At 40.1% G+C, this 26,371-nt stretch overlaps 2 protein-coding genes across 3 annotated transcripts in view; one reads left to right on the top strand and one right to left on the bottom strand.

Annotated features, from left to right (window-relative positions):
• The window catches only part of PLCG2 (phospholipase C gamma 2), a 72,174-nt gene extending 48,888 nt beyond the window's left edge, over nt 1-23,286 (top strand). Inside the window, exons 30-32 of one of the 2 annotated variants that reach the window (XM_057401930.1) lie at nt 128-216; nt 3,633-3,817; nt 23,205-23,286. In XM_057401930.1, the coding sequence (XP_057257913.1) occupies nt 128-216; nt 3,633-3,817; nt 23,205-23,223 (293 nt within the window). In that variant the 3' untranslated portion in view covers nt 23,224-23,286. Of the gene's footprint in view, nt 1-127; nt 217-3,632; nt 3,818-4,615; nt 4,871-23,204 lie in introns of those variants that run through there. The other variant, XM_057401929.1, reaches the window with a different exon arrangement.
• On the bottom strand, nt 11,809-14,327 carry SDR42E1 (short chain dehydrogenase/reductase family 42E, member 1). Its single transcript, XM_057401931.1, has 2 exons — nt 14,208-14,327; nt 11,809-12,916 (listed from the first exon to the last, which is right to left on the bottom strand). Exons 1-2 carry the CDS (start codon nt 14,273-14,275, stop codon nt 11,809-11,811), a joined length of 1,176 nt encoding a protein of 391 aa, XP_057257914.1. The 5' UTR covers nt 14,276-14,327.
• Nucleotides 23,287-26,371: the final 3,085 nt, after the last annotated feature.

Genomic DNA, 26,371 nt, shown 5'->3' with positions numbered 1-26,371 from the left:
CAGCAGCAGAGCATTTGGGTGATGAAGAATCGGCTAGCCCTTAGCACTGTATGCACCATTCTTGTGACTGCAGGTAACCCTTTGCCTTGACTCTAATTGCCCTTTGCATGTGTTTCCTCCACTGCAGGTTTTAGATCAGTTCCTCTCAAGAACGGCTATAGTGAAGATATAGAGCTGGCCTCACTTCTAGTTCACTGTGAGATGCAACAAATTCTGGTGAGAACTGCCACTTTTTTTTATGCAGTTAGGGAATATGTTATCAGGTCTTTGTGGAAAGCAGGAAATTAGGATTTAATTTTCACTCTGTGTTTGATGTGTTGTTGTTGGGCATTTCTTCTGCAGGTACTGGGAAGGATCAGTAACGCAAAGTGATTTACTCTCCCCCTGGATGGACAGATGATATAGTTGTTACACAAGAAATAATGCACTAACAAAGCCTCATTACCTCCACTAGTTTTTACTGTAATAGCATGGTCATTGTCTTCCTATGTTAGCTGGCTGATGCCATGCAAAGCTAGCTAAATTCAGCTTTGACTTCGTAGAATAATCTTTTTTTTTACAGGTCCTGTATGAAAAGATATCACTTTAGAAGAGAAGATACTAATTTCTCTCAGTACTTCATTACAATAAACAATCCATTGTGGAAGACATTCTGTTTCCTGCAGAAGTGCTAATCTGCTTCTTTTCAGTCTTTCTAAAATAACTAATTGAAGTACCACTATTTTTAAAGGCACATGGGAGGAAATAATGATGCATCCTTGCTCATGAAGCCAGGCATTAAAGTGGCTGATCTGTGAACAACATTTGTTGGTGTTCCAAAGGTACTGGCTGTATATATTAATTTGAAGCAGGATTATTCTCAGACTCTCTGTATCTCAGTAATTTATGTAAGTTAAAAACACTGGTGTGGAGGCCACGTGATGAACGTTTAAAGATGCTTCTGGGAAGTGGGTATTTCAGGATGCTTTCTAGTATCCTTCAGATTCAGAGAGAGAAAAACAAAAAGAGTCTAAATTCTTATTTGTGGTCTTTTACAACCATTCAGGCTTATGCTGCAGTTCACACCAGTGTATATTATTTTTCCTGATTAAAACACCCAACTTCTGCTAACTGTAAGTCAGTATGTCCCTGGAGGGATTTGTGCCTGCAGTTGCGTACAATGAAATGGAAATTACTGAATTCAGTCACATTCTTCTTCACAAAGGAGTGGCAGTCTTTTTCAAACATCTGTTGTCAAGGGTTTTTCAAAGCCACCTTATAATGCATGATGCAAAATGACTCTCTGTAGTGACAGTGTTTGGCAGCTATGTAGGTTCTTCTGTTGGCTAGCTTAAGAGTCATGACAGCAAGACAGCGCTAGACGGTGAGACCACGTGTGTGTGTAAAGAAGAGACCTGTGTCCTTTGAAGATAAAGTTTAAAATGTGCATGTTTCATGGACACAAGTCTGACAGAGGAGGCCTGAGGAAGTCCTATTTTCTGGCTTGCTGCTTTTTTGAAAACTGGTAGCAACTCACCAGTGCCTCTTATGTCGAGCATGGACATCGCTTGTAGGTATATTGTGAACTCCTTCTGCTGTGGTTTCTCTTCAGAAATTCAGATCATTACTTGCCTGGGGCAGGAGAAGCTCTTAAAGTGATGTTCATAGCAGCAGTATGTCTCCCAATCTGTCAGCACCGAGTCCTTTGACAGTAGTACATTTCACACTCTTGAAGCCCCTTCTGCTTGTTAAGCCAAATGAAGATACAACAGAGCTCTGTATTTTTACAGTGTCTGATATCTCTGGGTGCCAATGCAGAGGCAGAAGAACTTTAAAAAAATTCCCCTTTTGTTTGGCAGTCTGCAGCAGATCAAGTCTTGCTGTAGATAATCAACCTCTAGAACTTCTGCCAGATCATTCAAGAAGCGTCAGAGAAGATCAAGACTGGCTCCATCTGTTCTTTTACCCCCTTTTTTTTTAATGATGACCCTCCATAAAATGATATAATTTCGTAACAGGCCTGTTTATATACAGAGCCCATCTACATACTCTTAGCGATGAAATACAGAATTATGAAGGGGAGTTACAGATGGCTGTGGAATTTCTAAGGAATAGAGAAGTAAGAATATTGTAGCTGTAAGCATGCATATTTGTGAATTATTACATGGAGCCTTGTGAAGTTTCTGTTGAAGTTAAAGAGTTTTCTTGATAGTGTAGAAATTGTACCATACTGAGGTGGTTGTTGCATTTAGAAGCTTGTCTTATTTGCTTGAAAATTTATTTACTCGCTTCAGAAAGTGTCTCTTATCATTCATCAACATTTTCTGATTACAGTCAGCCTCGATACTGTATATGGTTTTTAACATAAAGATTGAAATGGACATTCTTAAATGGGGTTTTAAAGTCTACCTTTGTGGATGTGTTTATTTACAAGAACAAATAGTAGTGTGGTATACATCTTGATGATTACACCTGCAAATTGGTAATTGTCAATCTGCTTTTCCCTTTGCAATTTGGGAATACAAAGTTTCTTTCCCCTTCTAAAAAAATACTTTAAAATCTTAATTAGTAGCATAGCACTAAGGCCATTCCAGTTGCTTCAATCCATACCTGGGTACAAGTGTGTTTTGGGACAACACAAAGGATCTACTGAAACCCCTTGGGTATGTTTCTAACCTATCAGGTTTCCTAGATCTGGACTGAGTGCAGAAAGAGGCATTCTTATTAGTATGCTGCCTCTGAAAATGTTTGGATTTATTACATTTATTGATTGCATGTCATTTCTTGTAGGATGAGTATCTTGTTTTGCTGCTGATGTGAAAATTAAGACTTCAGTTCTGCCAGTACTATTCCCCACTAGTAACTCTATAAAGGAGACAGGTTTTGCATCCGAAGTGTTGAAGTATTAAAATAATTTGAAGTCACAAATGGAATCATAATGATTATACTTTATGCTTGTGGAATATTTGGAGACCTAATGTGGGCCGTATGCAGCAACAGAAACTGATCGCTGCACATGATTCTTCAAATACTTAGTTCCTCTGCAATTGTCATAGCTACATAGAAACACAGGATCTGTCCTTCTCTCTTGATTGTCCAAGTACTTGCTGTTCTTAGAGGTCCTGTTTACTGGTCAGTACCTAGACGTTTAGTCTAGTTTTTAGTAGGAAGACACCAGGATTTGTACTATGTTGCATAATACACAAATATGATGGAAGAGTCAAAAATAAAGTATTCTTAAAACTGCTACAATCCTGTACCCCATCATGACACCCCATTTGCTGTCCTTTCCTCAGTGGACTGACATGCTTTTTTAGGGAAAAATATTCCAGTGGAAGTGTTTAGGTATACATGTTTCATGACTTGTGCTGAAATGTCCCTTATGCTCCCATTAGAGGCTATTGTTGGCCATGCCTGGGGCTGAGGCATTTTTTTGTGCTTTCTTAGTTTGTTTCTGCAAAAACTACAGGAACATACTTCTACAAAACTTTCTTTAGAAGTTATAAATAGTACTTAAAACTACTTTTATAACATTTTATAAAGCTAATGGAATACATTTAAGAAAACAGAATAATCCCCCAAACTATGTCGATTCCATGTCATTTTGGGTATGTGTCTTAGAAGTTATGCTGATTTCCAGTGTTCTTTTGAAGGAAAGTGAAGAAGAGCTTTACTCCTCATGTCGGCAACTTCGAAAGCGCCCGGAGGAGCTTAATAACCAGCTGCTCCTTTATGACACCCATATGAATTCAAGGAATCCTAACAGAGATGCTATATTGAAAGAATTCAGTGTGAATGAGCACAAACTACAGATATATCAAGACACATGCAACCGCAGGTGGGTGGATAATCATTCTCATTTCCAAGGTACTCTATGAAGACATGATTTACAGTAAGGAAATCTCAGATTTATCAAAATGAGCATCTAAAGAGTGGTGAGGGTAGAATGAGCATATTTGTAGGAAGGAAGGGCTGCCGTGAAGCAAGGCTGGGCTGCACGCCACTAGAGGCCAGCAGATGCTGCGAAATGTCTGCTGAGTGAAATAGTGGTTTCCGTGGTCACAGTGAATTAGGTATTCCTGTGAGTTTGTATTCCTCTTTTCTCCAGCTTTCCAGTATTTGCAGCCAAATAAATAAACTGCCTTTCTCCTTCTACACTGTTGTGTCCCTGGAAATGTTGTTGGGATATTAGGTATGTGGGAACAGAAGACGCTTCCAAGATACACAAACCATAAATAAGATAAAAACAGGATTGAGTTGTAACAGCACAGACTTGCTAGTTAAGTATCAGACCATTATCCAGAACTTAGAGGAAGGATCTTTCGCACAACACCCAAAGTTGGCAGCAGACGAGAGGGAGACAGACAGAGGCTTCATGTACCAGGAGGAAGTCTCGAGTAGATCTCAAGATGGGGTGGGAGGAAGACTTTTCTATAAATATTTTTACTCTTTTTTTATGTGCGCTGAACAGTACATGAATCACTGGGTTACTCCCATTTACTGAGGGGGAAAATCTGCAATGCTTGTTGTTCATGCAGTACTTGCCATTCAAATCTAAGTAAATTGATCTTGGTAGGCTGTTTTCTTCTGGGAAATTCCTAGTAGACTTGACTTTTTCCTTTTCTTTTCCCTTAAGATTAAAGGAGAAGAAAGTCAGTAACAGCAAATTCTACTCTTAAAGCAGTCATTCTTTGATGCGTCCTTTATGATGCAATTCAGGAAGAGATTTAACTTATCCTGGTCATCCTGCTTAATGGCAGTCTCATCAGACTGAATGATTGGAAGAAGAAGAAGAGGCAGAAGGACGGGTTTCCTTATCAATTTCTTGTTACAAGAAAAACTGTTTTAATTCCTAATATTCTGTACAAAGCAAACCCTCTGTGCAGGCCAGGCCTTCTGTGTATTCAAGATTTATAAAATTTGAGGGCACGTAGTTGGATAGACCTTGCTTCTCATTATCAATACCTGAAGTACAAGTATAAATCATCCACTCTATTTGTATACGCAGGCTATAGGTAAGATGTTTGTAACAATTTACATGCATGGAATCACACCACTTCAGCAGTCTGGCTATTTAAGATTAACTGGTAGTCAGTTTTTTTAATTTATTAAATGCTGTAAAAGCACTTCTGCACCAGCAATGTCATGTCATGTGTGTTACTGTGCCTGAGCCAGCAGACAGTACTTCTGATACTGTATAAAATACTTCGGGCAGCTGGTAGCTCATACTCTGTTGTGTCATGTTAAAAGTTTTCTGTTACATTTTTGAGACCTAGATAATATGTAAGTTTGATTGAAATGAAATGTCCTCTGTCTGTAGTTGTGTTTTTCCTGTTGAACTCTGTGTGAAGGTTTAAGAAGGCAATGATGTGTGAACTTGTGTTCACAGCCTTAAGGCACTGGAGGGAAAAGTTTTATGGTATGCAGTAGGAAATATCACTTTGTTTGCGGAAAGGAAAGGTATTACAAATTCTGGGGAGCATTTACTTTGCAATAGCATCGTTTTGCAAATCCTTTCAGCTGCTAATGTGCTTAGAAATGAATTTTTTAATGAACTGTCAATTTTTAATCTTGCAATCCTACTTAGGTGATACTGTCCAATGATAGTGTTCTGTAAATGTAGATAATTTTCCCAAAATGTATCTAATCCAAGAATGGTAGTTCTTGCAACTTTAATCAAATGAAGAACATAGACCTACAGATGAGAAAACGTTAGATTAGCTAAGTGTGTTTTCCTGCCAAAGCAGAACTAATTTCCTTGAGTGACACATTTAACATCAGTTACCATAATCTGTGTATGTGTTGATTCTTTCTGCTAGTACTATCTTGTTACTGTCAAATTCCAGCTTGCTTCGGGTGGAGTTTTGCTATCTATATGTTTGACTTTAACTTTTGAATGTGTGCAGAGGAGTTAAGTTTTTCTAAGTGATTTCCTGAGGAATCAAATGGTGCATTCACAGTGCTGTATCTCTGATCACAGAAAACTTACATGGATTTGTGATTCATGACCTGGCGAAGCTGCCTCAGCAATTTTCAGTTGCTCTTGCTCCCCATGCTGAAATGACTTGTGTTGTTCCAAGAGGCACTTAATTGATGCCATTGTGCATTCGCAGATGATGGTTTGAGGAACCCCCTAGAGGTTTTATAGTAACTCTGTAAAGACAGTCTTGTCTCGAAGATGAAAGTGCTATAATAGTGTATCCCACAGTGGGGTGGCTTCTGTAATTTTTTTTATTATGAAGAAAATAATTACTAATCATCCAACTGAAAAAAAGAGCAAAGTTAAAGGCATTTTCTGCTTTTCTTTCTCCTGCCTGAAATGTCTTTAGTGCTCCACTGTGTAACCTGTTTTGAGGGTTAGATGGGTGCAGCCCCCCACCTAAACAAATTAAAACCCACATCAACTGTGGGTTTGGGAGGAGAAGCTGTAACCTAGACTACTTGTCTGCAGAATCCAGGTGTAATATGGGGATCTAGTTGCTGTTCCTTGAGGTGGGGATACCTTCCACATGTGTGCATTTTGTAGCATGTTCCAGGATGTGGTTAGTTTGCTGGATGATCAGGCCCTGTGCTATTTATTTCGTGCAACACCCTCCACTATTCCCATTTAATGCTATGAGAACACTGCACTGTCAGTGTTGATCAGAAAAGGTCACCCAAAGCCTTGTCTGGTAGGTCCTGAGGTTGTTGCTCCAGGTGGGACAGGATTTATAGGCAGCTGAGTCCCATCTAGGTTTGGACTGATCACAGAAGACAGGTGATTACAAGATGCTAGAGGTTAGGGAGATCAAACCCTAGAGCTTGGGGCTGTTGCTGTGTGGGGTTTTCCTTTCCTTTTGTGGGGATTTTTTGTTAAGCTCAGTTCCAGGGCAGACATAACCAAATTGTCCACTTGTCCTGGCTTCTTTTGTTGGTATGTATATTCCTGACACAGGACAGCCACTGTGTGATGACCACAGGAGTTACTTGTGCTGCTGCTGTGCAAATACTTAAAAATTAGCACATTTTATAGTCCTTTGAAAAGTTCTGTACATGTTCTTCACCCATATGTGATGTCAAAAGTGGCACTCCCTCAGTATTTATGGAAACGCATTTTATTTTACAGTAAGGCTTTCCCCTGGAGGATGTTACACCATACTCAGAAGGAAAATACTGTGTTGACTCTTTTGTTGACTTGCAAGTGATGTGTAATAACTCTCCTCTTGCTTCTTGCACTCTGTTTTAACTCCAGACCCTCACCCCTCAAATCTTAGGCAGGGCAGACTCCGTAGCAACTCTTGCACAGTTGCAACTGTTTTAATACGAAAGAAGGTCTGAATGTGTGTGCTAATTTTATAATCTAGCAGGAAAATCAGTTATAAATTTTTTGAAGTATGTGTTAAACTTTTTTGTTCTTATATAGTTTTAAATCCTTAAAATAACTTAATGAATAGTTTTTGAATATTGTTTGTGGATGATGCCAGGTGCTTCTTTATTTAAGCTTTGTGCATTGAATTTCATGATTTTTGCCAGTCATTCGAGGCATTTCTTACTGAAAAGTGGTCTGCTGGCATATTCTAGCGGCTGGAGGAAGGGCATTTGGGTGTTTTTAATATGAACTGACTTATTGATTGTTTCCATAGACATGGTTGCTGTTGCACTTCATCTGGCTGCAAACAAGCAGGGCAGAAGGAAAAGGTCGAAGATCATGTTTAACTTGCAACTCTGAACCGACTTTTTTTCAGTGATAGGTAGATAGAAACTTCAGCTGCGGTGAGCATCAGATTGATATCAGTTCCAACAGTAAAGCCTGAACAAGGCAAAGATTAAGTTTGTAGTAATTTCAAGAACATTAATTTTGATGTTCACCATAAATAGTCTGCCCCTACACTTTCTGCCCCAATGTTACATGGGCAGAAGGGCAGAAGCGCTGCTGGCTCAATGCACATGGTCTTCATATTGTGATTTTTTTAAATTGTTGGCAGTATTGGAAAAGAAAACAGACCAATCTTTTGATAAGAATCATACACATACTGAACAGGAATCAATATGAGGTATCTGCAGCTGAAGTCGTCTAGGAGGTCATGTTTGAATTTGTGAGTAATGGCATGAAGTCCACAAAATTGCTTCATTCTGGTGTTTTGTTGCCTATATTCTTTTTTCCACCCCTATGTATCTACCTTGTAGACGGTGAGATGGCATTAGGTATGTACCAATGATTGATTGTCCTTGAATTCTTCAGACTGGTTGTAAAGATCTGCATGCAAGCTGAAGCACTGCTGTTGAATTCTGCTGTGGTCGTGCGCTGGCATTTCCAACTGCAGTCTTCCAGACTGAAATTCCATTTATTGACATTAGAAATAGTAGTTTAATATAACAAAAATAAACCTTCAGAATCACTTGGGAGCCAACTTTATATTCTGATCCACAACAGCATTTATACACATGCACAGCTATTAGTTTTAACAGAAGTTGAAGTGCAGTGTCATTCATTGCTAACTCTATGTTCTTAGCTGTTACTCCAGCAAAACAGGGAATTGTGAGCTTGACTAAAACAGAAGTAGACCCCTTAACATTTGTGTACTCTTGAATTGCAGTTTAATCCCCAGATCTTTTATAATGCATGTAAATTATCAGTATTCAGGACACTTTTCTCTGAAGATTACATCATAAATAAATATGCCACTATATTGTTGAAAGTATGTGGAAATTGATAAATAGGAATAAAGGGAAATACTGGTTCGGTCAGTTAGGAGGTGGCACTATAAAAACTGGTCTACTTTAAGGATGATTGGCATTTAAACATCTAAAATATATTTAACTATACACTAGAAGAATCAGTTTATGTATATCTAGCAAAGTTTTACCTTAACACACTGTATGTGAGGTTAAGCAGCTGCCCAAAGACTCTTAAAACATCATCATCATTCTTTATAGAGAGGCACTTGTCAGTTGTTAAGTAATTTTGAGGACTAGGAAAAATTGAAGCTGTGCTATATTTTCAGTTCCACTTTTTCAGTTTTTAGATGACTTTCTGGTAATTCACTTTCGGGAAACAGGTAATAGATTAAAATTTGGAAGCAGACACAACACTTGAATTAATTACCTTAATCTACTCAGCTATTCGTGCAGGAGTAGCAATAAAGAATAAATAACAGGAAGAAAGAGAATTCTTGTTGTAAAATACTTAAAATAGAACAGCTGTGACTGGCTTTATACATACGGAATTTCCAAGCAATTATAAAGTATCTCCTTAAGCCACAGATTTCCTGGCTTTATTGTGGAAAGAGGAAAAGTATTCTTCACCTCTGCTGTAGTCAGGACTTTGCTTTTTTAACTAGGTGCAGCTGAATGATGGGGATTTAATGAATGTACCAGCATGCTGTGGATGGGACTGGAGTGGCCATTGCCAGGCTGCTGACTGTTTCTCTTAACAAGCACCTGATTTAGTATCCTGTGTTACAGTGGAAGTCATGGGCTGTTAGGACAAAATAAAGCCTCCTGTTCTGTTATCAGTGAAAAGTTCCGTCCTTGACTCCAGACAAATGGAAATGTTCATGTGTTGAGTCAGCTTCTGCAGAGTACTGGTATTTTGGGCTGTTTTCATTTAATTCTTTTTTTTCTAATGTGTTCTTAGAAGGATCCTCTCCTCTGTACCCAAAAAGCTGTCCAGGGCTTTGACCTCAGCTGGTATTAACAGTGTAAATTTAGGCTTCATAAGTTTAGGACCCTCTCATAGATTTTTTTCAGTAACCCCACCACTGAGCTAATTATGAATGGCAATAGCAAGAGTTTTACTTAATGAAAAGATCAGAAATAGCAGAAGAAACTCCTCTGGGGCACAGGAGTTATGTCCCATATTTTTATATGACTTAGGATGAAATACTGTTACTATGGCTCTGTGCAGCAGGCTTATGCAATTTATCGTACATTTTGTATTTGTCTCTTGCTTCTGCTGGCATTAAAATTTCTTATCTATTTCTGATAACACTGGGTCAAAACCAGAGAACTTAAAAGGGGAAAATAACCCAGTGGCTTTTGCTTGAAAAAAAAATGGGGCCTGTTGGAAAGAGAACAGCGGTCCAGTGCTTTCATGGGGTCACGACAGTCTTCTTTCTGTTTCATTAAAAAGGTTTCTTTCTTCTGCAGACTATGATGCTGTGTATTAATGACTTCTGGAAAGTGGCCTTTCTGCCACCCACACTCTGCTGGAGGCACAGAAGCTCTTTATGCAGGCATGTAAAGTATGGGGAGGGGGGGTTGGAAGTAGGGAGAAAGGGGTTCAGTTCTCTCTTGAGCTGTCCCTCAAGCTGTTATGTTTATTTTCTGTCATGGTGGTTTCTTTACATACTGGTGGGAAAATGAAGGAGGAGGAAAGTCAAATTTCGAGCAAAACATGTAGTTATCAACAGTGATTTTTGTTGGTTTTGGGTTTGTTTTTTTTTAAGGTAAAATTCTCAAAAAAGTAACTATTTAAAAAACAATGCTGTCTTCATGCATCATACATACATTAACAAAAATCTCGATCTTTAAACATGGGTAGCAGCAGACTCTTAATTTGGTTTCTCTATTCAGGCCTTTTTGTTCTCTGAGAATCCTTTACCAATGTGGTAGAACTACCGTCTGTCTCTCCACTTCCCCATTTAAATCACAGAACAGCTTAACAGAAGGGAGTAACTGCAACTTAAACAAAATTCACTGAAGACTGGTGTAGTTTCAGCTATTAAAATGGAAGGACTAAAGTTTGAACAGAAGTGTAAACTTCCTAAAGGACTGTCCTTTCACCAAGAGGTACTGAAACCATAATGCTCATGGATTAAGGGAAAAAATTTCATGATTTAACATTTTGAGGTGAAGTTTCTCCTACATTAAACTGACAAGGGAGTTGCTAGAGACAGTAGTGACCTGTACTTGACAAGGTCTTATTTTCTATTCTCAAAATCTCCACAAAATTATGACTATTGTCTTTTCAAGTGTTCATCACTCTACGAGAAAGGTGAAGTTCTAGTCAAATGGTGTCAGGTGTTAAAGAAGTGTTATTAAAGGCTAAAAATGCTGTATGAACAGTGGAACATGAATGTAATCACTTCCTGAATGTCTTTGATGGATTATTTGTTTAACCATTCAGTAATGCTGGGGAAAATCATAGGTCTTATTTATGAATGCACTTTAGCTGGCTCATTCATTTTAAACAGGCATATGTTATTGTTAGAAAAACCTGCAGATCTGTGCTGCTTCAAGTCCTTTAACTTAGATTAATACTTGTGCGTTTTAGAGAAGTGTCATTAGATACCACAGAGGTAACTCAGAAAACACACCAGAATGCATTCATTAAAAAACCAACCAAACAAAAAAGGCATTTATTTATTGTCTAGTTGTTTATCAGTTAATCTTGGTTAGGCACATATACATTCAAGGTGGAAAGCAGAATCTGGTTTTGGAATGTGATCAAAGAATAAGTTTATTCTCCTCTGGATCATGTAGCACAAACTCTTTAGGAATGAAGGGCATGGATCAAGGATCCTGTCAGGGAGGAAGAAGGGTCAGTCTGGGGATGTTTGTTCTATTCACTGTAGTGTGCTGTTGTACCTGGAATAAAATGCTGTTACTGTAATACTGAGCTTCATGATGTTAGTGATCTGATCAATTTAACTTTGGAGAGGAATTATTTATAAAAATTACAACTTTGTATACAGCAATTCTGTTCTTTTGGGGATAAAACTATTAAAGATACTTACCTGAATGACACAAATATGTGGTTGATTTTTTTTTTATTCTCTTTGATTTCCTGTCAAAGCCAAAAGTACTCAGAGAACACAACTAAATTCTGTTCTCTGTGCTAAGCACTTTTCAGAGTGAAAATGCAGCCACAGACGGAAACCAGGAGGCCACCAAAGCAATCAGCAGTACAAGCAGTGCACCATCCCTCACAAGATGGATAATGGTGTATTTTCTTGGCTTTGCTCCACACCCCTGAGATCGGAACCACTCAGTCACTTCATTCAGGCTGTATTGTTGAGGCTCGTAGCCCAGCTCCTTTCTGGCCTTCTCCATGCTAAAATAGTGCGTGACCCCAGTTTTGTAAACCTCTGTGCGAGTGAGGAGGGGCTGAAAATTATAAACATGGCCTACCAGAAGATGAACCACTTCAGTAAGGAATGCAAAAAAATAGACAAGGGAGAGAGGAAGACGACAGGTTGGGAACTTGTAACCCAAACCTTCCACCAGCGGGCGGAAGAATTCGAAGTTATTTACAGGCCTGCCATCTGAAATAAAATAGGCTTGGCCTGCAGCTATGTGCTTTTTGTTGGCTTTGAGGGCCTCGGAGGCAAGGATATGAGCCTGAACCAGATTGTCTACGTGTACAAACTCTACTAAACTAAAAGGATCTCCATATACAAATTTAAACAATCCCCTTTCAATGTAACTAACAATTCTTGGAAGGTGCCTTTGTTCTCCAGGCCCATAGATGCCTGCTGGTCGGAGAGCACAAGTCCTTAGTATACCTTTCCCATGTCCAAGCTCAGCACCATTTGCCTCTAGCACCTTCATTTCAGCTAAAGATTTGGTCCGGGAGTAGTGATCTGGATGAAGGTGAAGAGGTAGATAAGGCAGAGATTCATCCCCATTTTCTATGATCTGGCCTCCAAATATCACGTTGTATGTGCTTGTATAAACCAGACTTGCCACTCCTGTGCTCTTGCAGGCTTGGATGACATTTTCTGTTCCTTTTACATTAATATCTTCTATAAGTTTTCGGTTCAACTGCTCCCTGCCAGACATTCCATAGGAAGCAATATGGAATACACAGATTACGTTTCTAAGAGCCTCTTCCACTTCAGACAGGCAACGGACATCCCCCTCCATGAACTTTATTCCCTCTGGCACAGTCTGAAGTGGCTTCATGACATCAAAGAGAATCACGTCTACTCCCTTTTGGTATATGGCACAGCCTAAACTAAAACATGACAGAAACCATGTGTTAGTATATCTAGCACAATGATGCATGAAATGTTTCACCTGGAGGTGAGATTGTTAACTATTTTAATACTGATTTCTTTTTTCCCTTCTTTTTCTGATGGGAACCTTAAATATTCAGCCATCTACTACAGATTCAACTGTAATACTTCAGGTACTGAATGAACTTCTCATGATCAACAAACTCTGGAGAGAAAAGAAGGGGAAAAAAAAAAGAGAACTGCTGTAAAGGAAAAATCAGAAAAGAAATAACTGAAGTGCTTCCAGCAGCCTTTTGGAAGAACCCAGATATTTCTCTGCTTCTGTCCCCAACAGATCAGCAACAGCAAACCTTTCAGATGTAAATCTGCAGCCAGGTACTTAAATCTTGCTGTTTTTATCTTACTGCTTTTGTGCCATCCCAATTCTGCCACAGCAATAGGTTGGTCTTTGCTGTTGTGTTTGAAACTGACGGAGAAATGAACAAGATGCTTCTATGGTGGTCTGAATACTTTGCCACACGTCTAGGTTTTACTCCAAGTCACAGGTATAAACACAGGTATTGACAAATAGGATAAAACTGGTACTCCTTTCCCACAACCTGTATTTTTATAGCACTTAAAGGGGAGACAGTGGAAGAAAAAGCCAAACAGAAGTCGGATCTTGGGGGGGCTGCCACCCAAGACCCACCTTGAAATTTACTTTTTGGTCATGACTGTAATCTCTCACACCAGTGCAAGCGGCTGTAACTCTGAAAGTACTTCAGAATATAGTCTAAGGCTCAAAATAGGGTTTTTTCTTTACATGGCATGCAGAGCCACCTGCAGTAAGGCAAAAATACATGCCTTATTAACAACTCTAACCCTAAAACATCACTGTCCATAAAAATAAATATATCCTTGACAGCAGATGGAGTATTTAATCCATATAGCTAAGCACGTGTGCAGGCCATGGCTTACTATCAAAAGAAGTGTCTGTATATAGGTGTAGCCTTGCTCAGCACAGTAGGCTGAAAGGTAGTGATTTAAATCCCCATTACAAAGGTGACCACAGAGGTAAATGTCAGCAAGTCAGTTGATGCTTGACATTTGGGAACAGAATAGCATATTTACTTAAAGCAGGTGGAAACAGTAGAACATGTTTGTTTAAAACCGCGATCACAAGAAGATAGGGTGAACTGGATCAGGCATTTTAAGCCCACAGATTTCTCTTTTACAGATGGATTTTGCTGCCTTGCAAGCCGCAATCTTTTACATTTACTCTGGAGTGTAATAATTACTTAACGTACTAACCGGAAGCCAAAATAGCCACCTCCTCCAGTGATGAGTACTGTTTGCTTGGCAGCCTTCTCTGGTTCCATCCTCTTTCCTTGTGCACTATATAAGGAAACTGACCTATAAAACACATTGTAAATATAACACATTAAAAATCAATCAGAGTTTTAATGTTGCTACACATTCTGCTCTTCACAGATCTATTTCATGTTTTATTGAATCCCTTCATTTCACCACCTTGTAGGCGAGGCAGAAATCCATCCTCAAAGGAGAGGTTATATATATGTATACATGTACTACCGATGATGCTGTGAGAAAAGCAAGTTCATATACAACTGCCGCTACGAAGAGTTAACTCTCCTCCCCGGGCCTTGTTCCACCCCCTGTACAGCGGCCGCATGCGGAGCGCTGCGGGCGGGTTGGGCCTTCCCACCGGTGACTGCAGGGCGCGCACAGCCGCGCTGAGGGGCGGAACGGAGCCCCCCGCGCTTGAGAACCGGGCTCAGGGCAGCGGCTCCGCACGGAAGCTCGGCGGCTCCCACCCGTACCTTCTGCTCCGCCGCCGCCTTCCCTCAGCGCCGCGGTGCCGCTGGGCCTCCCGGAAACGGAGTGCAAGGGGCGGGAGCCCCCGCAAGATGGCGGCGGTGCAGTGTGAGGGGGAGTTGTTATGTGGGGATGGGAGGTCTGTCCCTGCGGGCTTGCTCGGTCAGTTGAAGCTTGCCGTGTCAGTTTATGTGCCGGAAAGGTGCTGCAGTCAGCACTGCGTTGTTTTCCCACCACCAAAACCACCTCAGCCTCTGCACTAGGTTACGGGATGCTGGCGTGTGGTGGGTGCGCTATGGAGATGCTTTGTCCCTTCTCTTCCCCGAGGACACTCAACCAGGGCTTGGCTCTCAGCGTGTGGCATTTTAAAGTGGGGAATCTCTGATTGTCTTTGGAGCCTGATCCTGTTCCAGATGTGCCACATCCTGGTGTTTGTGTCCTTCATCAGTGGGTGCCTGCAAGTGTCACCTCAGGGGTGTGAGGTTGGACTGGGACACTTGGGAGAGACCTAGTGGTTACAGAGCCCTTTGAAAACACCTTGAATTGGGTGCTGCGGGTGGGTAGGGCTGTTCCTGGTCTTGCTGCTGAACATGAAGGGCCGCGAGGATGATCAGGGGACTGGAGCACCTCCTGTATGAAGACAGGCTGAGGAAGTTGGGGCTGTTCAGCCTGGAGAAGAGAAGGCTGCGTGGAGACCTCATAGCAGCCTTCCAGTATCTGAAGGGGGCCTATAGGGATGCTGGGGAGGGACTCCTCATTAGGGACTGTAGTGACAGGACAAGGGGTAATGGGTTAAAACTTAAACAGGGGAAGTTTAGATTGGATATAAGGAAGAAATTCTTTCCTGTGAGGGTGGTGAGGCACTGGAATGGGTTGCCCAGGGAAGCTGTGAATGCTCCATCCCTGGCGGTGTTCAAGACCAGGTTGGACGAAGCCTTGGGTGACATGGTTTAATGTGAGGTGTCCCTGCCCATGGCAGGGGGGTTGGAACGAGATGATCTTAAGGTCCTTTCCAACCCTAACTATTCTATGACTCTATGATTCTATTCTATGACAGTGTGAAGATACCAAATGACCTACCATGCATAGGAGAGCTGTGCTCTTGCAGCATCTTGGGACCATGAGTATGCACCCTTCTGGTGCACCCATCACAAGTACCATGTAACATGCTAGCAGAAATCTTCTGTGCCTCAAGCAGAGGCTGAAATATGGGTAAAATAACCCACAGTGCTGACCGACTGATGCAGAAGTGCTCCTAAGTCAAGAATCAGCAATCCACTGCAAGCTGCATGCGAGAGTGAGCCGTAATAGGAAAACAGTGAAGAATTACACTATCAAAGTCTGCTTTGTGGTATTTTCTTATTTTCTTTCACAGAAGTGTGATTTGCTTGGGGAGTGTGACTCAAAAAGTGGATTCAGTGTCAAATCTGCTTAAAAAGCACAAGTTTCTGTTTGCAAAACCTTGATGGAAGCAAGCACGGTACACAGTGGTTTTATGGTGATTGATGGCTGGCAAGAATTAAAGTGAAGCAGATTCTAAAAAGAATTCTGTGATCCATAAGGATGTTTTTTAGCAATGAATTCTTGCTGGAAAACCTCTGGTGACTCTTAAATAGCTATTTCAAGTGCAGAGCTTGTGCTGTGTAACCTGACTATGCAGAGCTGATGCATCTGTGTAGATGTGCAGGGTGTCTGGTTTGGAGGGTATCCTTCAATCACAGCTGATTTCCGTCTGTATGGGCAGAAGAGGCAGCCTTGAAGCATCCCTTGAAATGCCTTGCAGACATACAGATTGCCTTTGAATGGAACATTGCAGGATTGTGGAATAACTGAGGTTGAAAGGAAATGCTGCTCAAACGGCCTGCACAAAGCAGGTTCAGCCAGAAAGGTTACTTAGGTTGGTATTTAGTATCTCCAAGAATGGAAACTTTTCAGCCACTTTCTCCTTATAGCTTATAGAGCTTTGCGCTACCTGAACAGTATCTCTAACCTTGCACTCTGTGTTGTGTAGGTGAATCATAGAATCACAGAATAGTTAGGGTTGGAAGGGACCTTAAAATCATCTAGTTCCAACCCCCCTGCCATGGGCAGGGACACCTCACACTAAACCATATCACCCAAGGCCTTGTCCGACCTGGTCTTGAACACTGCCAGGGATGGAGCATTCACAATCTCCCTGGGCAACCCATTCCAGTGCCTCACCACCCTCACAGGAAAGAATTTCCTTCTTATATCCAATCTAAACTTCCCCTTGTTTAAGTTTTAACCCATTACCCCTTGTCCTGTCACTACAGTCTCTAATGAAGAGTCCCTCCCCAGCATCCCTATGGGCCCCCTTCAGATACTGGAAGGCTGCTATGTGGTCTCCACGCAGCCTTCTCTTCTCCAGGCTGAACAGCCCCAACTTCCTCAGCCTGTCTTGAACAGGCAGATAGGCAGCTGTTAAACTCAGGATGATGTTTTGTCCTTTGTGGTTTGTGGTATGTCCATACAGGACAGTTTGCAGGATTGAGACCTCCCTCTCTTTCTCTCTGCATTCTGCTTTTTCTTGCTTTCTGCCTGGTATGTTAGCCACAGTGAGTGATTTGTGTCAGATAATGTCAGAGTAAATAATGTGAATATAATAAAGCTGTAGTTAAGATACAGTGAAGCTTCTGCTCATAAGCCACTATCAGTTTTATTTCTCATTATAGTAAATAGTCCTTTTTGTCTTCAAATTATAGTAAGGAACATTCATTCCTTCAAAGTGGTGACACCAGTGAAAGCTGTGGTTAAATAGTGTCGTCATTTTACATTGACAGAGTTGATGTGAAGATGCGAAGACTTGAGACTTGACACTCTCGGATCTCATCATTCTGCACAACCCATTTGTTCGTGCTCTCTCATTTCCTGTGGGAACCTGCTTTTCCCAAGACTTTATGGACTTTCTGAATGTGTCAGAAATTCTGTATTGCCATCAAATAAGTGGACTTCCAGCTTTACTTTATATATAATAGAGCATTTGTCCTGAGTTTTGTTGTTTCAGGTTTTTTTTTTCCCAACACGGAAACCTGGTCTCTGCTACCAATTTTCACTTTAAAGAACCAGGAGTTTTGGAGGATGCCTTGCATATGTCCCAGCGTGCAGGGAATCAAACTATATTACAGCCACTTGAAGAAATCAGATTGATACGTGGACTTGTGCCCTAGGGCAAGATGTGTGAGGACAGAAGCATTTGCAGTGTAAATGGTGGGGCGGGAGTGTGTGTTTATCTTAGTTGCAATTCGCCTGAAATAGGCTGCAAATAAATCCTTAAATCAGCAACTAAAAAGCTAGGTAAGCAGCTGTAGTGAACAATGCAAGTTAGAAGCGATGAGCAATGAGGTCGTTAATTATTGTTTCATAGTATGTTAGTTCATTTGGTTCCATTTGCAGTTTAAAATACTTAGCTGGTAAAATGATTTTTGTCATCAAAATACAAAGCATGCCCAGAGTAATTTCTTGGGAAGCAGGGCAATATTTCATCTGGAGAAATACACTTCAGTCTACTGGTTTTGTATTTTTGATTGATTTCTTTTGGTATTACTTAATTGTGCTTTTCTTCATTGAGCAATGTGACAAGAGAAGGGGAAACAACTTAAACTAGGTCAGAACTAACTACATTAGTGGTCTGACTAAAATGTTTAAAACCAATTGGTGACAATAGTACTAAGAAAGTACAAACAGCAACTACATTGTGAATGGAGGTACAGAGAATTGTAATTTCAAAATTAGAATCTTCATTCAACCTAGATTAGACTAGAATATTTTTAAAGGAGGACAGGGTTATGGATAATAACATTAGTCTGAGTTTTATTCTTGGGTCTGACAGAAGTTTCCTGAGTGACCTTCAGATCATCAATTTGTGTATCAATGGTGGCATTGCACTTCTTCACTTTCCAAGGTTGTGGTGGTGCTTGATTTATTTGTGTTTCTGATGCTTGAATTGTAGGTGCTGTACAAGTATCAATAAACAAGGAAATCAGTAGTATGGGGCTTAAAGAGTTTATGCAGGTATGCAGGTTAGACCCTCTGAAAATATAACATTGACTTCTTCTTAGGACACCCATTCACTGTACAGCATTGCTTGTGTAAACTGTCACATGTTTGGTGATGCAGAGACAACAAAACAAAGTTTCTTTTTCACATGAGTTCCAGAAATGGAAAAACTTAGCCTATCTCTTCCACACTAAGAAAGAAAAAGGATTTCAGCGTTAGTTGTATTCACTGTTTAGTGAACACCGTTCACTAAGGCTGAGTCAAATTGTTCATCTGAACAGATGTTTTGTATAATTTTCCTAGTCTAATTCTTCTGTGTTTTCTCATTTTAAGAAATACGACTTTATAGGCATTTCTAGTCCTGACTAGAAGGAGGTGCATGGAGTAGTGAATTCCTTATCAAAACTGGAATTCACAAAAATGGAAGTTAGTTTCTACTCAACAGAGCTCTTGCAAAGGGCAGAGAATTTGATTGTAGAGAATTTTGAGATCATTGGGTGAAGGAAGAAGTGTGGTGTGTGTTGCATTGAGGATGTGCGGGCTTTGCTGTATCATTCTTCCAGTCTTGTTTCGTTTAGGTTTGAGATCATCTTGAATGGGGATGCAGGTTTTGGGGGGAATGTTAATGTGTTGCTAGATTTTCATACACGTCCAGAAGCAAGATCCAACTAAGATTCCATGGAGGGACTTGGATGTGACGCTGGCAGCAGCAGTTCAGGGCCCTGCTTACACGTTCTTGTCCCACCTCATTTGGTTAAGGCAGCTCTGCTCGAAGCTGTACACAGTGAGGAGCCTTCCACAGCCTCCTGTCACCAGTCAATGGCAGCATCTTGGGTCTGTGGTGCTGGGTGCAGAAGAGTGCCATCAGCTCTTCAGAAGGCACAAACTGCTCAATCTTTGGCTGTTTTCACCACAGAAGATCAGGTTGGGTGGAAATACTGAGCAGTTGCCAGCTGAACCAGCTTCTGAAAAGTGTCTGGATGATTCCTTTTGCAGTTGTGTATTCTTCAGTGTGATCTGAGAGAGGGTGCTGTTGTACCATGGTGCTGGTGGAGCACAGATACCTGACAGTTTTAGCATTATATTTGATGTTATGGTACCAGATCTTGCAGCTTAGTTATTTCATACTGTGTCTTATAGACAACAGTTTTCATTCCATGTAGCTTTTCAGAGATCAGAACAACCTGGGCTTAGTGGTCATGCCTTGCCCATCTTGAATTTTATGCACGGGTTTCACTGTGGTCATCTTTAGTGCATTAATTATGAAAAAAACTTACTATAGAAGACGCTAAAAGTGCTTTGAATTATTTTTGCAAGGATTCTTAAAGAGCAAGCTTGATTCTGAGGTGTCTATTCAGTAACATGAAGTGATGCATGCACTTTCTGAAGTCATCTGAAATGAACTTCTTTTCCATTCTGTAATGCTTCAGAAATGTAGATTAGCATATTTTCAAAAGTAACAATTACTTATCCTAAGGGAAGGGAAGAAAGAAAGTTTACATGTTTTAGGAGAAGCAAATGGTTAGAACACAGAGCTGAGATTAGCCTGTGTTCTCCCTTTTTACTTTGATAGCAAGTAGCTGTGTATGGTCTGTGCATCTCTTTGGGCAGTCAGCAGAGCACACTGATAACCCAGTTTTCAGAACGAGTGGATGTTAATCTTCATAATCTCCATAGAGTTAAACAGTCTCAAGGGACTCTTTAAAAGCCACTCCTAAGCATTTCCCTCTGTGAGTCTGAAGTAAGTGATTGCTCCAGCAATATTGATGTTAGGCTCTCTTAAACCTAGCATGTTCCTTTTAAGTTATAATTTGACCTGATATACTACCTGATGTTCTGAAGTGCTAATACCAGTTTGTTAAAATGTGCTGCAAACATACAGAATCATAGAATCATAGAATAGTTAGGGTTGGAAGGGACCTTAAAATCGTCTAGTTCCAGCCCCCCTGCCATGGGCAGGGACACCTCACACTAAACAATATCACCCAAGGCTCTGTCCAACTTGGTCTTGAACACCGCCAGGGATGGAGCATTCACAACCTCCCTGGGCAACCCATTCCAGTGCCTCACCACCCTCACAGTAAAGAACTTCTTCCTTATATCCTATCTAAACTTCCCCTGTTTAAGTTTTAACCCATTACCCCTTGTCCTATCACTACAGTCCCTAATGAAGAGTCCCTCCCCAGCATCCCTATAACCTCCCTTCAGATACTGGAAGGCTGCTATGAGGTCTCCACGCAGCCTTCTCTTCTCCAGGCTGAACAGCCCCAACTTCCTCAGCCTGTCTTCATAGAGGAGGTGCTCCAGTCCCCTGATCGTCCTCGTGGCCTCCTCTGGACTTGTTCCAACAGTTCCATGTCCTTTTTATGTTGAGGACACCAGAACTGCACACAATGCTCCAAGGGAGGTCTCATGAGAGCAGAGTAGAGGGGCAGGATCACCTCCTTCAACCTGCTGGTCACGCTCCTTTTGATGCAGCCCAGGATACGGTTGCTTTCTGGGCTGTGAGCGCACACTGAAGCCGGCTCATGTTCATTTTCTCATCGACCAACACCCCCAAGTCCTTCTCCGCAGGGCTGCTCTGAATCTCTTCTCTGCCCAACCTGTAGCTGTGCCTGGGATTGCTCCGACCCAGGTGTAGGACCTTGCACTTGGCATGGTTAATAATACTTAACAGCATAAAAAAGGTTTTATCCAATATAATTGCAGCATCATAGAGGTAAAAGCCAAATTTTAGCCCATCCTATAATTTTATGAATTGTTTCAGTAATGCAGAGGAGCACAGAAGACTGCAAGGGCTAAAGGACTGAGCCTCTTTGTACTCAAAGGGATTATATGCTTTAAAAGCGAGTAGATTAAGAAACATCTTATGAAAAGACTAGCAAAATATTCTTGAAAAGATTTTTACAGGTGGTTTTGCCCTCAAAGTGAGGGAGGACAGGTTTTAGAATGCAGTGCTGAATGTCTTTTATTCTTAAAAGCAAGTCTTCTCTTAAGTTTGAATAGGCAACAGTTTCAGCAGGTAAATATATACTTAACCTTTCAGTAATTGTCTGGTTCAGTTTCAAGGGTGATTTATGTGCATCCAGCTGTCCTTATTTACTGCACGGATAATGAGGAATGGCTTCCCTGTTGTAGTAATTTATAATTTAATTCATCGATCTATAGGTTCACAGAAATCTTACTGTCTTAGTTAGCAAAACCAAAGTGAAGTCAGTCTGCTATGAATTGTTGACACTAATAATTGAACACCCAGTTGATGGTTGGAGTTGTACTACTTTGATCTTTTGACTGCTTCACAGGCAGAAAATCGTGCTATGCCATGTGTAGAACAAACTTGAGACATAACGTGTTCTTTAATCTGTAATTTGTACTGTGTTAATTTTCTGTGTGTGAGTAAGAAGTCTTCAGGCAATAGGGTTGAGGATGAGAAGAGATGTACCAGCAAGAACACCAAAGCCTGAATTGTAACATTTCTGTGGGTTCCTCAGTGGAAGCTGTATTTGATGAGGGGGAAAGGAAACATATTTGGTGAGGAGATGTTATCCATCTTCACACTTACTTCTGATGCTTTCATATTCACTGTATTCAAGGTCTAAGCAGTGGTCTGCCATTTTCAGGCACTTAAAACAGCAATAAAATAGAACAGACACTGGCTTAAAAATGGTGCTGCCCATTTTAGTTCTGTAATTACCTTGAAAACATTGCAAAAAATTGCATAACTTTGCACATGAAGGATTAGGTAAGAGTTTGAACACCTAAGTAGGGTAAAACAACCTCAAAAAAAGGATGCAATCTCTTTCTTGCTTCAGCCATGTTTAAATAAGATAACCCCTATAAGGCTTACTTAATAACATCTTGGTGTTTACAGTAGCACTCTGTTCGTATGTGTTTGTGATGTTGTTTGTTCTGTTCCATGACACTAATGACTGTAGAATTCAGAATTCATAATTCTGAGCTATTTCTGGTACAAACCTGAGCTTTCTTTTGAAATGATTTGTTCAGAACCAGAAATTTTGAAGGATGAAGGCACTTGGTCAAAAAAAAAAATAATGCCCTAACTCTACAAAGGGGCAAAGTTACTAAAGTTACAAAGATAAGAGTTGTAACATGCATTTATCTTTGGTTTAAAAGCCTTATGTTGACATGTTTTGTCCTGGAATGATAACACAAAGAACATGTTCAAAGTAGGAGCTATTTGACTGAGAATGTGAGTGTACTGTAACCTAAAGTAGTTTACCGCAAGGGATTCTTGTTCTTCTTTTTCATTCCACTTAACAGAAGTTGTGCAGCATCTGGTTATATCTAATTTTGGATTTTTGCTACTTTTGAGAGAGAAGCAAGATCTGAATAGCTGGGGAATTCAAGTATATATGATTTTTTTTTTTTTGTTTGATTGTTGTAGTGAAAGAATTCTGAGTTTTGCGTTTCAAATGCTGCTTCTTTGTCTTTCAGAGAGTATCCAGTCCACTGAAACAGAATTTGTGTTAGTTGAAAATGCTGGATTAATTCCAGGACATGCATCAGCTTAATTCTTCCTAAGAACATATAAGAATAAAACACCAAACGCATTATGAACATGCTTTATAAACTGAAATGTTCTTTTAAATGACTTAGAAGAACAACATGTTCTAGTAACTGGATGTGTTGTGTAATGGAATTTCTCAGGTCTAATATGTAATCTTCAAGTTATAAAAAAAATTTAAAACTGTACATAAGGAGTTCTTTAGACATTAGCTGAATAAAATTATATAGAGGAAAATTGCTTAATAAATTTAGGTATTCAGCTTTAACAAATTATTATTATTATTGTTATTATAATTATCATCATCATCACAGGAATGCCTATTTTAGCTGTCATTTTGCACTTTCAAAGAGAAAGCATTATCTAGTACAGTTCTTTCCCCAGGTCTGTCACTGACATTGCCTGAGCTCCTTTGCCCTTTTAAAAAACTGTGGGAAAGCCTGGGAAAGCAGTTTGAGTGGCCAGTAGGAATCCCTTGAGTGCCATATTCTTAACAATAAAGCCTAACAGACTTCACCGATTGTGTTTCTCATGTAGTTTTGTTCCTGGCTCTTGTCCCTACTATCATAAATAAAGGTAATCTCTAAAGGGGAGATTAGGCATCAACTAAACCAGTCAGTTAATTACACTTAAGCAACATGCACGTTATTAGCTTATTGAGCAGCGTCATCCAGCCTCCCGTGAAGTTTTATCTGTTTACGAAGAAGATGCCTTCCATAATTGTAATTGAAACACCAAAATGACTCACAGTTTGTAAATGTTAATGAGAATATATTATGCAGCCAGACTCTCCTTATGTGTTGTTTGCAAAGGGGTCACACTTTTGGCTTTTCAGTCAGCTTTTTGTCAGTGATGTGTTTCCCATCGTGTCCTAATGTTTACTAAAGTTTACTAACTTGTAGAGAATTTCAAAATTGGAATGATCCTCATGGGAATAGAGTACAAGTGTTCCTCCCATTTAGGTATTCTCCTAATTACCTCAGGTAAGAAGTGAAGCAGCCCAACTTCACTCAGTCCAGTTCCTGTAGATTATTATACTGTAAGAAGGGATCTCAGTTAACATCTGCTGCTACTGAATCCAGTTTTTATAGGTAATCTTGGTGCAATATTACATCATTAATGTGTTCCATAATTTAGATTTCTTAAAATTAGAGTTATTAGATTGAGTTATTGAACTTCTTTAACAAGTTGACCACAGGGTGCTTCCAGCCATAACAGCCAAAGTTAATACCATGGCATGATATCTTGAGATGAAGCTGCTGTGAGTTACGAACTTTTAATTTAGTTTCTCCTTTTCTGGAATAAAAAGAGGAATGTTTACTACAAAAAATAATGCTTAACTAAACGTATGTATCTAAATACTACAGAATATATTTCATGCACAGTGGTTTTAGCTTGTTTAGTGCATCACAGAATCATGCTGGAGGGTTGGTTGTACAACAGCACTCTGAGAAACATTGTCAAAGTGATTTTATTGTTTTTTCCTTCTGATGCCTGTGTTCTGTGGCCATGTTTGCAGTCTTTGAGTTGCAGCTGTCATATTTCAGTTGCACTCTCCGGAGTCTCTGGGTGCTGGAGCTGTCCAATTTTGACTCTTTTAGTAGTTGAACTGTACTCTTGCAGGTGAGGTACCAAATGTAAACCTTTACTACCATTCAGCTAAGTCTTCATGTGCCCTTGCTATTAGTACTGATTTTATAAAAGCTTTATGTGCTCTTTGGTATTTTAGAGACTTTAGAGATTATAGAGATTTCTTTATAACAGCACAACATGCAATTCATGTAATGGCATTCAAAAGAATAGGTGAAAATAATTGTTTCCACTTCTCACCTCTTCATTAAAAGTTTTTGTATTTTCTCTTAATATTCTGGCTTGCATTACTTGAACTTTTGTTTTAATGGATAATTTGTTGAATGTATCCCTCCATTTTTTGCAGGTGTGTTGCCATACAATGCTGGGCTGTGGTTTAGTCTTAAGAGATTTCAGTAGGTGTTTAATGTGCTGACAAAATTTCACAGATTCTAAAGTTCCAGTTTTAAAGATTCCAGTATTACTAATTTCTGTCACGTATTGATGATCTTAAGGGTCTTTTCCAACCTAAATGGTTCTATGATTCTTAGCCCTTAAGAATACTGAGCTGAGGCTCAGCTTTGTACTTCTTCCACTCTGTGAGATACCTCCTCTCTGACCTCTGTTGGTTAAATGCCAAGAGTTTTCCGCATGGAGCATCCTTTCCCAAAAGGGACACAGTGGGTGGCAAGGGTCCTCTTCAGCTTCTCCCATTTGGACTTAGATTCAAGGAAGATGCCTGAAAGATGAATAGAAATGAGCAGGGTGCACAAAGATTCCTACCAGAATTGTGAAATAGAGGCAGTGCTCAGGACTGAACTTGTAGCTGTTCTGGAAAACAGCACCTTGTAAAGAACCTCCCCTGGCTTAGCATCTCACTGCTACTTTTTCAACAAATTCTAGCTGAACATGGCTCTGCTGCAGTGTAGATACAGTTTGTACCTGAGTGAATATCTGGGATTTGAGTCTTGTTCTGCTGGCAAGCTGGTTCAAGTCTGAACACATTGTGCCTTCCGAACCAAAAGAGGAAGAGCCTCACATTTAGAACTTTTAGACTCCTGCAATTTAAAAAAAAAAAAAATATTTATTTTAAGCTAGCAATTATGCTTGGATTTAGCAATACTGAAGTTTAGTTTATAACAGATGTGAACTAAGAGGGGGTGATAACATCAGAAAAGGTAAATAGGAGAAGAGGAGTATCTTGTGTGTAGAAAACCCTTCTGTGAATCAGACCAGTGAGGTGTGTCATAGTTGGCAATTGCCCATGGGCAATATCTTCATATGGTAACATTTTTTATTCAAGTTTTTGGCATAATTCCCTTGGATTAGTAATATTTTTTTTTGTTCCTTGCCCCTCTTTGTAAAAGTTTTTTTTTCCTTTTTCATTTATGTCTGTCCATTTACATATGTATGTCTCGATCTCCTACAGCTGCCTCTGATTCTTCAGGGATGCTAACACCCTCTTCCGATGACCCTGCAATTCCAATCTCCAATGCCCACGTGTTTTTTCAGCTAGGCATCATTCTGC

The sequence above is a fragment of the Pezoporus wallicus genome, unplaced genomic scaffold (genome assembly GCF_028554395.1).
Source record: "Pezoporus wallicus isolate ANWC-B61680 ecotype Strahan unplaced genomic scaffold, APGP_CSIRO_Pwel_v1 contig_7835, whole genome shotgun sequence".
Taxonomy (NCBI): domain Eukaryota; kingdom Metazoa; phylum Chordata; class Aves; order Psittaciformes; family Psittacidae; genus Pezoporus; species Pezoporus wallicus.
Note: the sequence above shows the minus strand (reverse complement) of the source record. Positions and strands in the feature narration are given on the sequence as shown.

Bases quoted from the DNA above. Each gene is read 5' to 3' on its own strand.
- SDR42E1 (XM_057401931.1), bottom strand. From the start codon at position 14,275: ATGGAACCAGAGAAGGCTGCCAAGCAAACAGTACTCATCACTGGAGGA. The intron at 12,917-14,207 runs GTTAGTACGTTA...GTCATGTTTTAG, and splicing joins GGTGGCTATTTTGGCTTCCG to TTTAGGCTGTGCCATATACC.